This window comes from Sardina pilchardus, chromosome 6, assembly GCF_963854185.1.
Source record: "Sardina pilchardus chromosome 6, fSarPil1.1, whole genome shotgun sequence".
Lineage (NCBI taxonomy): Eukaryota > Metazoa > Chordata > Actinopteri > Clupeiformes > Clupeidae > Sardina > Sardina pilchardus.
This window is the reverse complement of record NC_084999.1, coordinates 3,395,086-3,407,431: the sequence shown is the minus strand read 5'-3', so window position 1 is coordinate 3,407,431 and position 12,346 is coordinate 3,395,086. Positions and strand designations below refer to the sequence as shown.

At 47.2% G+C, this 12,346-nt stretch overlaps 2 protein-coding genes across 6 annotated transcripts in view; both read right to left on the bottom strand.

The window, feature by feature from the left end:
* Nucleotides 1-17: 17 nt before the first annotated feature.
* On the bottom strand, nt 18-6,958 carry LOC134081994 (NADH dehydrogenase [ubiquinone] flavoprotein 1, mitochondrial-like). 4 transcript variants are annotated; one of them, XM_062537622.1, is made up of 11 exons: nt 6,936-6,958; nt 5,937-6,050; nt 5,753-5,835; nt 4,868-5,038; nt 3,712-3,895; nt 3,360-3,549; nt 2,672-2,884; nt 2,071-2,237; nt 1,460-1,541; nt 901-1,046; nt 18-285 (listed from the first exon to the last, which is right to left on the bottom strand). In XM_062537622.1, the coding sequence occupies exons 2-11, from the start codon at nt 6,042-6,044 to the stop codon at nt 187-189; spliced, it is 1,443 nt and encodes a 480-aa protein (XP_062393606.1). In that variant the 5' UTR covers nt 6,045-6,050; nt 6,936-6,958; the 3' UTR covers nt 18-186. The 4 variants fall into 4 exon arrangements, with proteins under 4 accessions (XP_062393606.1, XP_062393607.1, XP_062393605.1 ...); XM_062537623.1 differs by lacking the exon at nt 6,936-6,958 and adding an exon at nt 6,907-6,929; XM_062537621.1 differs by lacking the exon at nt 6,936-6,958 and adding an exon at nt 6,796-6,881.
* Nucleotides 6,959-7,262: 304 nt separating this feature from the next.
* The window catches only part of LOC134082423 (zinc finger and BTB domain-containing protein 7B-like), a 24,909-nt gene continuing 19,825 nt past the window's right edge, over nt 7,263-12,346 (bottom strand). For both annotated transcript variants that reach the window (XM_062538129.1, XM_062538128.1), the window contains 2 exons: nt 11,131-12,233; nt 7,263-10,894 (listed from right to left, as the gene is read on the bottom strand). In XM_062538129.1, the coding sequence (XP_062394113.1) occupies nt 10,210-10,894; nt 11,131-12,227 (1,782 nt within the window). In that variant the 5' untranslated portion in view covers nt 12,228-12,233 and the 3' untranslated portion in view covers nt 7,263-10,209. The remainder of the gene's footprint in view (nt 10,895-11,130; nt 12,234-12,346) is intronic.

The following is a 12,346-nucleotide window of genomic DNA, read 5'->3' as shown; positions in this document are numbered from 1 at the left end:
TGAATGTAATAGTCAAGTTGTCAGCTTCACAGTGTTTTATTTGTCACAGTTCTAGTTTTCAAAAAAATAACAGGCTGAGCATGGAATGGTATGCAGAAATAGTGTAAATGAGTAGTGTAATATTTGCGCGGAAACATGTAAATGTGGGAATACTGAGTGGAAAGTGAGATTACTGAAACAGTAACATCAGACGATCTCTCTTCTCTTCTCGGCCTCTGATGGGTTGGTCTGCTTGAACTTGGAGATGCGGTCTTCCATGACATGCCTGAAGTGTCTAACCAGCCCCTGCAGCATGGCGACAGGAAGGCAGTATTAATGCGCGGAAATCACACGATCAATTGTAAAGACAACTCTGAACTCTTACCATTAAAAATGCAATCTGGTTTCAGTTTCACCAAAAGGTTTTTGATATTTGAGTTCAACAGTCAGTCAAATTACACCCCTTCTTGCTGCAATATGTTGATTAGCTGGTATTGCTTACAACTATGTCTTGAATGATTTATTTTTGAACACACAACTGTCAGGGTAATGATGGACTGCATGTTGTGCCATTTAATTACATTTGAATTTAAATTCAATAGTAAATAATATCAATGAACACACCATGCATTGGTCATAATGTTGTAAAGCAAGCAACATAGTCTCTCTATACCGGAGAAACAGACCTTTTAGTCTTCCTATACTTAGTGCCACCGAAAACAACATGAGGTGATAATGTCTCCCTGCCCTTACCTGCACTGCCCAGGCAACCCCCCACACCTGGGCAGGTTCACCTGCAACCCCCCACCCCTAGACAGGTGCACCTGCAACCCCCCACCCCTGGACAGGTTCACCTGCAACCCCCCACCCCTGGACAGGTTCACCTGCCCACTGGCCCCCCTCTCAGGAGCCCCAGCTCACCTGCACGGGCCAGGCAGCCCCGTCTCCAAGGGCGCAGATGGTGTGGCCCTCGATCTGCTTGCTGAGCTCGTAGATCATGTCGATCTCGGAGTTGCGAGCGTCACCTTTCACAAAGCGCCACATCATCACGTTCATCCAGTCCACACCTGATGGACACAAGACACACACAACATGACAGGCGTGAAGCACTCGGGCTCATCTGACTGAAGCAAGCAGTAGTGCTGTTTAGCACTACTTTGTATTGCATTGTTTTCTTAAAATGGCACTATATGAATACAAATACATTATTGATATGGCTATAGGGATGTCACAAGGCCATACATTTAGAAGCCCATACTAACACCAGTGATATTACACAATTCAAAGGGTAGAAGCTAGAAGGCTGTGTCGATTCAGCACAGATCCACATTAGGTCAGGTGCTAGGATTTACATGTTTAAAATCAGCAAAGCAGAGCAAGACTGAAATAAATGTAGGGGTGGGACTTGAACAATAGACGAGAGTGAGTGTGTGTGTGTGTGTGTGTGTGTGCTTCCTTTAGTTGAGTTACAGTTCCTTACCTTCCCTGCAGGGGGTGCACTGACCACAGCTTTCATGCTTGTAGAACTCAATCAATCGGGCAATGGCCCTGATGACATCAGTCTGGGAAAGCAGGACATACAGTTCAGACTGAGAATACTTCTGTGGTCTCAATTAATGAAACAACTTAAAACACACAACAAAAACACAAATCAAAAGAAACATGTACTGACTCGTTGTGGCTAAATTGTTACGGCTCTGCAAGTCGCTTTAGATAAAAGCGTCTGCTAAGTGAATGAATGTGAATGTAATGTATGGGATACCATATCTCTTATGGAGTACTCTTAATACACCACATGTTCTCTAAACATGTCCCTTTTGTCTTTGGGCCACATCTATATAAATGTCTGTAAATGTTGAAACCATAACAAGATAATAACTACAGTAAGTGCATGTCAGCATGTCTTGCCCCAGAACTGCCACTGGCACTGGCAAAGAGTTAGCTTGACTCAATCGTTTTGCTAATATATGCAAAGTGTATTTTATTTCTTTTTATAAGTTTGGTGAGCACTCCGAAAATCGTAAAATGATAGAGCGAAGTCTGCTGCCGTCCTAGTGTGTACTGGCACGGAGTGGGCCTTTAGGAGCTCACAGATTTGTCCATGACGATGACAGCAGCAGTCCCCAGAGCAGTCTCCGCACGCACGAGGTCATCAAAGTCCATCAGGACGTCGTCACACACAGAGCGAGGGATTATGGGAGTCGAGGAGCCTCCTGGGATCACACCCAGCAGGTTGTCCCATCCGCCTCGCACGCCACCTGGCCAATCACACAGCACACCAAGGGCATCAGCATCAGCATCATCATCACCATGGTTATGGCTATGGTTATATGATTTAGCAGACGCTTTTGTCCAAAGAAAATTTAAAATAAAAACAATAGAATAGTAAAACAGTTTTAAAGTGTTGGTTAAGGAAAATAGCAATAATAAACATAAACAATAATGTCATGCAGAGAATGAAGAGAGGTCCGGGGCACTCAAAAATGATGCATATAAAAATAATGTCATGCAATTGATATGCAATGCAATATCAATGATCAATAGCCAGATGAAAATCAGGGTCATCATCATACCAATTACTGTCATTGCAGGTACTGTCATTCAATGTAAAGGTAAGACATACTGTACAGTGTACAACCATATTTAGGCCCGTATTTAGGTTTCTACACACAGCCATACAACGGACACACACCTGCATGCTTCTCGATGAGTTCTCTGAGGGAGATGGACATCTCCTCCTCTACAGTGCATGGTGTGTTCACATGACCTGAGATATTGAAGAGTTTGGTCCCAGAGTTCCTCTCTCTCCCCATGCTAGCAAACCATGTGCCGCCTCGGCGACAGATGGCAGGTGCCACGGCAACCGTTTCCACATTGGCGACCGTCGTTGGGCATCCAAACACCCCTAGAATCCCAAACAGAGCAGTTGCAGTTCTCAGATGTCATGGGAAATACAGTATAACCCCGTCCACAGGTCACACAGACACAGAACAGTTTAAAAGGCAAATAATGTAGATAGTAGTTCACGGAAGAATGCAACTGAACCACAGCAATAGCCACAGAAATAGATCAACAAAGCTGTATGGAGGAACTGTTTTTCATCATGACTGTATGACTATTGAAGAATCGTATCCACCCTAAAAAGCATCACATCCCTGACAATTTCACTGCATTCTTTACTTTAGTAATCATATGCATGTGACAAATAAACTTCCTTGTATCCTTGTATCCCGAGAGAGTGTGGCGCTTAAGGTTGATCTCTATTATGGCCATAAGTCATCCTACTCTCCACTGTCTGTGGCCACAGCACTGCAGCGGCAGCACACTGTAGACGCTGTGCTGGGCAGTGGGTGTGATGCGCGGGTCCCTGCTGTGCTGACCTATGTCTGCGGGGAATGGCGGCTTGAGACGCGGCTTCCCCTGCTTGCCCTCCAGGGACTCGATGAGAGCCGTCTCCTCCCCACAGATGTACGCTCCGGCCCCCCGCATCACAAACACGTCAAAGTCGTACCCTGAGCCACAGGCGTTCTTTCCGATCAGGCCGGCCTTGTAGGACTCCTGTATCGCCACCTGCCGGCAAGGAGTAGAAGTGTTTCTCATGACATTTCTCATCACGTATTTTTCAGTAATATTCACAGATTTTCACTCTTGAGTTTTTATTCTGCATCATGATGCTTTGGATGGGATAGAACTATTCATAGCTAACAAATCTGTTTTTGAGAAGTGCGCCACCTGTAGGTTGGAGGACTCATTGTAGAACTCGCCGCGGATGTAGATGTAGGCGGCACGTGCGCCCATGGCTTTGCCCGCCACCAGGCAGCCCTCCACCAGCTTATGGGGGTCGTGGCGCATGATCTCACGGTCCTTACAGGTGCCTGGCTCCCCCTCGTCCGCATTCACCACCAGGTACTTTGGCCTGGAGGGCAAGAGAGGGAGTGGGAAAGGAGGAAAGGAGGGAAGGAGGGAAGAGAAAGTAGGGAAGAAAAAAAGAAGTAATTTCTGCTTTTAGGGGGGGAAAAATCATAATCCAGCAACAATTCAATTAAACAAAATCTACCAGCAAGTTCAAGTACACGGCTGTTTTGTCACAGCTGAGTTGCTCATTAAGGCTGGCAGGTCAGCTCTCACGAGTGGGATTTGGCAGGAGAATAGGGGACGGCAGCCAGGTCTGAAGGGTCACAGAGTGGTGGTGTAGCTCACCTAAACAAGAGCTTGACGTTTTTGAGTGGCATTAGTGTGGTTCTAACGGTGACTAACTTAACAATACAACTCCTGGTAATACAATTACCGCACAGCTGACATATTTATACCACGATCCAATACATTTATGCATATTTATGTTTTTAAAAAGTGCTCAAAATAAACTATTACAAAGAAGGGGCAGAATTCCTCAGTCAAAGAGCAAATGCTTTAATGAAATGGTGTGCACTCTGACCAGACGTGAACCCTGATTCAGTACAGTGAGTGGGTTCAATTCCCGGCTTCCACCTTTGTGCCGTAGAGCAAGGCACTTAACCCCGTAGAGCAAGGCACTTAACCCCGAGTAGCTCTGGGGAGAATGGCTCTAGCAATATAACTGACATATGTAAGCCGCTTTGGATAAATTAATAAACGAACATTATATAATGTAATCCCTGTTCTAAGACAGTGTATAATTCGGCTATTGTGGATTTTACTGAATTATGTCCAGTATGGGAAAAACTGAAGAGTGTGCGTACATACATCATATACTCTATTCACATAAAATAATACTCAACGGCACTATGCTGTTTTGTATATCCATAAAAGATGTAAATAAGCACCAGAAGTTAATATTTAGTTGTGATAAATAGCAAATAGATAAATTGGTCTGTAAAAGCGCAGTCTGTGTGCATGTGTAGCCAATGACCTGCCGTCGCTGGGTTTGTTCATGAAGCTCCACTTCATGCCGGTGGGGAAGCCTGCACCCCCGCGGCCCCTCAGCCCCGACACCTTCACCTCATTCAGGATCCAGTCGTGCCCCTTCAGCAGGATCTCCTTGGTCTTGTACCAGTCGCCCCGGCTCAGCGCCCCCTTTAGTCTGGGAGCAGAAGTGCAGGGGAGGTCAGTGTGGAGTTTTATTACGGCCCAATTCCTGTCAACTGATCAATCTATTCTGCGAAAATGGAACCGTTATTTTAACGACACTGCTCAATCCGTTCAACACTTGCAGGATTTTTTTTTCTATATACAGGTAAAGGGAGCTAAGCTATCTCAAAGAAGTAGAAAATTCCTCACACCTTCTATTACTCTGACCTAAATGTGTAAGAAAAAATGGACAAGAAAAAAAAACATCCTCTTCGCAGCCTTATCTCATAAATTATGTTCCTTTTGTCACTGTAATGGTGTCTTTCTGAGCTATATATGGACATATCGACCACGTTATCCAATCAGAATGATGTAGCTAGCAAACAATTATGGGTGGTTTAAAAACTGTTAAATGTGTACACATGTGTGGTGCAAATCGGACAGAAAGAAATGGGCAGAACAGACCAGACAGTTGTCTAGGGGCAGTACTCGGCTTACTTGCAACAGTTCTGTCAATGAGTAAAGAGCATCTTCATTGTCTAGTTGTTGGAGGTTATAAGTGTTCACTTGACACTTCCAACATTCTTCATTAAGCTTGACAAGACAGTATAGTCAAAATATTTCAGCTTGTTTTAGGCATATTTTGTGTGTGTGTGTCAGAGCATGTTTTCCTCTCATTCCCTCTCTCTCTCTCTCTCTGAGACTCTCTCAAGGTGTTGGGTCATACCTCCAGTCATGACGTCCATACAAGTTGGTGAATATCCTGTCTTCGTCACTCAAGGGACCAAATTTAGTCTTTTTTTGTTTCTCCTAAGGGAATTCACACAATTAAACAAACTGCCAAATTGCAAACATCAGACATTGTTCTTTCAAAAGCCTGATGGTGCTATCATTTGGGCTAACAACATTACCTGAGGCTTGGCAACGGTGCTGTAGCGGAAGGTGAGGGCTGCAGGGTTGCGGGAGGTTTTTGCCACTGAGTGTGCCCCTGCACTTATCGCTCTGCGAAAGCACAGCATCCTGTCCTGCGGTGGAAACGAGAGGAGGCACACGAAACAGGCACCGTGACTCACAAGAGAACCGGCGAAATATTACTCCGCATTCAGTGACATAGTTACAAAGCTTGACTTAAAATATTTAGCGAGGTAACAATACTTGACGGTGCTTTAATACACATGTTTCCTTATGGAAAACGTAATGAAGTCGTAGTAACGTTATCGTTTCATGAAATGTAGTTTTATATTTACACATACCTGGAAACATAGCACCACAAATAACTTAACACAATTGTGCTTGTGGCCTGTTAATTAGACCTCTTATTTTAACCCATTCGTTTGCATAAGTAGAGTATTTGGATTAAGGACAATTTGTTACATAAACTTTATGTAATTCCTCTTTATTACTTAGGATTGTTGTCTCTCTTTTTAAATACAAGCTAGTTAGCTAGGAACTTAACACCGTTTACCTTTACGTTATAGGCTAGTACTGTACGTTAACGTTAACACTTATGAAGACACTTTATGCCCTGAGATACAGTGTATATTATAGCATATTAAAGAAAGGTCAATAATATAACTTTTAGTACAGAGTTATCAGGATACAGTCCAAATGAAATTCGATGAACCCCAGGATGACACTCAACTGTCCATGGCGAGCTAATGCGAGCTAGTTCGTTAGAACTTGAGACACAACTTGAATGCCCCGCTGTTAAACCTGCCTTTAATCCCCATTCACCTTCTGGCGCACACACAGACTTGAGATTTCACAAACCATTAGTGCTCATTTGATGTTGAACTGTGACATAGTTTAGAATTGAATTGAATAAACACAGTGAATCATTCCGCAGTTTCATCAGCTACCGTTACCTGCAAGTCATCTTACCTAGCAAATAATGTCACTTCGTTACTCACCACAGGATGTAGGCTGCGCTTCGCCGAAGATCTATTTGTGTTCTATCCGGCTTTCGGACGTCCCACGTTAATACCCACGCAGGTGCCCCGGAGAATTAAAGGAGCGGTCTGGTAAGTTTAGCTTCATATAGCCTAAACTATAGCTTATAAATCTTAACAATGAATTGTCAGTTTTATTTTACGATGTTTATTAGACAGCATGAAAACAAATTATTTTATTTTAATGTATAGGTTTCAAAATACTAATGAGAATAATTCAAATGTAGCATAGGCCTACAAGCAATGACCTTATAGTCATTATAAGTCATTAAATGTCCACACAGTAAGAAATCAATATATATTTTTTATTTATGCATTTCTTTACAACATGAGAAATAAATGCTGAGGGGAAATATGTATCACTGAGAGAGAGAGAATCCACTAAAACAGAAAATCCCTGATAGTAGGGTTCCTCCAAAATCTGAACCCCAATCCGCATACCCAAGCCAAAGCAAATTCTACAGACAGCACCTACTTTTTCACAGCTGGCATTGTTAGATCACACGTCCTCTCACACATTAATAAGATAGTCTCCATAAGAGCACCCTTCATGATGAGTCCGGCTCCAATGTCTAAAACATGATAGCCTACAGGTTCTAATTGCATATGTATTACATCTTCATTACCTTGAAATGAAATATAACATGCTAAATCAAAAACAATCCAGAAATATAGTCTACCTGATTTCACAATGAAGGGTGTTTATAGGCTGTGTTCTTACTTATTTACATATACTCTCATCAATTTTGCATAATCACTTAGTGCATTGCTCAAGATTTCCTGAGTAAATTTGCAAAAAAAAAAAAAAAAACAAGGCAGCTTGACCCTTTTAAACATAGCAACCATAAATTTCTTTAAAGTGGACTAACCTACTGTACAACTATAATGGATATTCCTCCAGATCATTAAAGTTAGATCAACTCTGCTTCTCTTACAATCATAACCGATATTGTAAAGCCATGGAATGGGTGTCTGAGGGGACGTGAAGTCCACGACATAAAGCTCTCGTTTTAGTGCAAATAAACTCGAACGTCAGAGAGTCCCTCTCAGTAGGGGAGGCGAGGTGGGAGCAGGCCCTTGCCTCTGGTCCAGAGCTAACCTCGTCTGCTGTGGACACCTCCCTGCACGCAGAACAAAACTAAGGCCCTTTCATCTTTAACAAACAAAACAAAAGTAACAAACGTTTGCATGTACTCATGTACGCAAGTATGTGTCATTTCTTCCACCGCTCAATGTGTGAAACCCAGCACACTCAGATTAATGTGTATATCACTATCCATCAAGGTTACTTTCACGATCATTTGGGGCCAGAGAGACACCTGAAGTTAACAGTCATAGTAAAGGCTTTCACTCGAGAGATTATACCATATAAACAAACACACAAAAACAAACAAAAACTGCACTAGGGCAGTGCCAGAATCTATGCAAAGGAGGAACACAACATTTTCATTCATCATTTTCAAAAGCTGGACTCATGAGGCATATATGTTTTATATATGTATACATATGTGTATATATATAAATATATATCTTGTATTCTTAAGATAATAATTCGTTCAACACTATATGTCCACTCTTGTCATATTCAAAAAGGCAAACTGTTGTTCTCTCGAAACCCATGTCCCATATCTTTCACCATCTTTTGCTTCTCTTCTTCCCCTTGGTGGGGGCTGGGGGCCAAGCAGCAGCAGTCAGCTGACTGAGTGGAGTTGGGCTACATCCACCTCAGCATCAGCTGCGGCCTGAAGGGGCAATGCAGTATATATCACAAGGGTTCGATGTGCAAAAAACTGCAAAAAGGGGTTAAATATGGCTAGCAGGGCACCCATAGTCCCTCAGTACAGTACGCAGAAGCCATGGTGGCCACTGCTTGCAACAGCACTTCAACAAGATCAACTTAAGACTGGATTCAAAAGGGCTACTAGGCACGTGCCACAGGGTGTGTGCGCTGGAGACAGGGAAAGGCCTACAGGTGGAGGGTGAGCCGAGATGCCGTACGCTAACCAAACTCTAAATTTAGCGTGGAAAAGCCACAATAAATACCAGACAATAAATAAATAAATAGCTCACGCAGAGGGGACCCGCGCAATTATTTGTCTTTTTCATTCCTTGATTTTCTTCTCTCCCTTCTATTTTTGTAATAACAAAAGCAAAACAAAAGATGGAGTGCTTTGGAAGACCATCATTATATGAACGCCGCTCAAAACAAACCTTTGTCAACAGAAAACGTAAACACAACATCGGTGATGCTTCTCAGACATCCCACCCATAAGCCTCAGAAATAGACTCTGGTCTGTATTAGAAACCTCTGCTTTATGATACACACACACACACACTCATCACATCCCTTGAGGAACGCAGAGACAGACCTGGAGCAGGTGACTGAATGGTGACTTCTGATAGACATGATCAGATTTGATCTTTAACGAATTAATTTGCATATATTCTGATAAATAAACGTCTACTTAACTGTTATCTTTGGTACATGGCTACAACACAGGTTAGCCTACAGAAAGACTAATATGAGGTGGATAATATAAACTCTAGAGTTATTCCCACTGCTAGCAGAAGCAGAAGATGTCACGTACTTGTTGGTACAACTCGTTATGAGTGACCTTCTCGCCTGTGAAAAGAGTTATTGACGATCGTGAAAAGATGCTAAAGTCACTACCTGCAACTCCAAGTACCACAACTCCACCAGCAGGTGGCACCCAAAACACATGGGTTATGCTCTGGCATAATCCTGTGGGCTTTCACTCAACATTACAAAAGGCCATTACTTTAAGAGAGTCCCTCTTTACAGTTCCTTCCATTGCTCCTGTACATGATTGCATAGTAAAAAGAAAATCAATCTTACCCCTTATGCCTCAAGCATATATTCACAAAAATAATTCTGACAGAGAAAGGTCAAATGAAACAAATAAAGAAAACCAACCAGCTAACGTAAAACAGAAAACAAGCTCAAGAAACAAAAAAGAAGCATCCCAGATCCAGAAATATGATTGATCAGACATGAATGATCAGAAAGACCCGTTTTTTCCACATGTCCTTTAAGCGCTTTGTAATGAAGTCATTCATCTCACAGGTCAGTTTGCCTGAGTCGAGGCCACCTCGATGGAAGAACAGTACCATGACGAGGGCAGAGAGCAGCACGGACTCCCATGCACACACACACACACACACACACACACACACTTTGCTTCTCGCCACCACACGTGAGCAGTGCCCTCTTTCTTCACTCTTCCTCATCCCCCTCTTCCTCTCCTTCGTCCTCTCCCTCCTCCTCTTCCTCCTCCTCCTCCTCCTCCTCCTCTCCATCCCATCCGTGCGGCGGGGGCCTGCTGGGGTGAGGCGATGGGGACGGAGACGGTGACCCCCCCACCCCTTCCTCCCGCAGACCCTCCATCCCCCGCCACATGGCGGCCAGGCCGGCCATCCTGTGCCCCAGCAGGGGCAGCGCCTGCAGGGGCAGGGGCAGGGGCAGATGCTGGGCGCTGTCGGGGTACACCAGCGAGGGGGGCAGGCCCGGGGACGAGCGCTGGTGGGCCTGCAGCGAGAGCGGGGCCTCCAGGTGCCCCTGCTGGACCCCCCCGGTGGCGGCGGTGCCTCCTCCTCCTCCTCCTCCTCCTCCTCCTCCTCCGTCCGAGGTGCCCTCGCCCCCTGGCGCTGCGGGGCCGGATGCCCGGCGCGGGCGTCGCGTGCGCAGCTCCAGGCAGCTGTGGCCCTTGCGGTGGCGCTGCAGGTGGTCCTCGCGGGCGAAGGCCTTGTGGCACTGCGGGCACTCGAAGGGGCGCGCGCCGCTGTGCAGGGAGAGGTGGTTCTTGAGGTCGTAGGAGTGCAGGAAGCGGGCGTTGCACTTGGGGCAGGGGTAGGGCCGCTCGCCCGTGTGCTTACGCATGTGAATCTTCAGCTTGTCATTCCTAAAGGACAGGACAGGACAGGACAGACGAGTATTAGCCAGTGATTATCATAAATAGGGCCGCCGCCCGCGCTCACGCTAATCACACACACCGCGCAGTGGGACAAGAGATTTTCACACATATTGGACACACACACACACACACTCACACACACACACACACACACTCTCACACACATAGACACACACACACACACACACACACACACACACACACACACACTCACAGACACACACCTGGTGAAGCGCACTCCACAGGCCGTGCACTGGAAGGGCTTCTCGCCGGTGTGTGTTCTCATGTGCCGGGGCAGCTTGCCCGCGCCGTGGATGATCTTCTGGCACACGGGGCACTGCTGGGGGGTCTGGGACTTCCTCTTCCTCCCGCCGGGCACCCCGGGCCCTCCGGCCGTGGCGGCCCGGTCAGTGATGGGCGCCTGGGTGACCACTCCCACCTCCAGCCTCCTCTCCTTCTCCGAGACGGCGTCGTCGGCGGCGGGGGGCATCGGCGTGCTCTCCTGGTGCCAGTGCGCGCCCCCGTTGACCAGCGCCCGCAGCTGGCTGCCCTGGCTGCCGTGGGTGTGGGCGGCGTGGCCGTTGTAGTCGTTGTTGTCGTCGTGGTCGGCGCGGCGCGTGGTGTTCTGGTGGTACTCGTCCCAGTCCGCGGAGGGCGTGAGCGGCTGGCCGTGGCTGGGCCGGGAGAGACCGGTCAGCAGAGTGGGCGGCGACTCCTGGACACGCTGCTGCTGCTGCTGCTGCTGGCGCCACAGGGGCCGTGCGGGCGAGGCGGCCTTGGGCACGTGCCGGCGGTCCCGCTTGCGGCGCGACACTCGGTGCTGGGCAGCGGTGGTGGCGTCGCCCGCCCCCCTCCGCTCCTCCGTCGCCACGGCGGCGGCCTCCGGCTCGGCCTCGTCGGCCGCCTCGCCCAGGATGTCTCGGCAGGCGTCGGCCACGCACTGGATGCCCAGCAGCTGGGCGCCCTTCAGGACCTCGCGCATGCCCGAGCTGCGGATGGTGAGCGTGGCGGTGTAGGCGAACTCCAGCAGCGCGTCCAGGGCGTCGGGCGCCACGCAGTCCAGCTGGCACACGCTGCAGCTGGCGCCCGCGCCCGAGCCCTCGCAGCCGCCGTCCTCCGCCTCGTCGGCGCCGAACAGCCGGCGGAAGTAGAGGCTGACGGCGGCCATGACGGAGCGGTGGGTGGGGTAGCGCGAGCCGCGCGAGGTCAGCGTGAGGTCACACAGGAGCCCCGCCCGGCGCTGGGCATTCAGCCGGGACAGGAGATCGCTGCTGTGCTCCGGGAAGGGGATCCCAATCAGGCCGTCCTCTCCTGGAGACATCGCCACCTACAGGATGGGGGGAGAAAAAGCGGGGACCTTTAGACATATTATTCTACTTTCAGTGATCTACCTATTTTTCTTTAATGTGCATAATGCAGCATTCAATTAGTTTACAACCA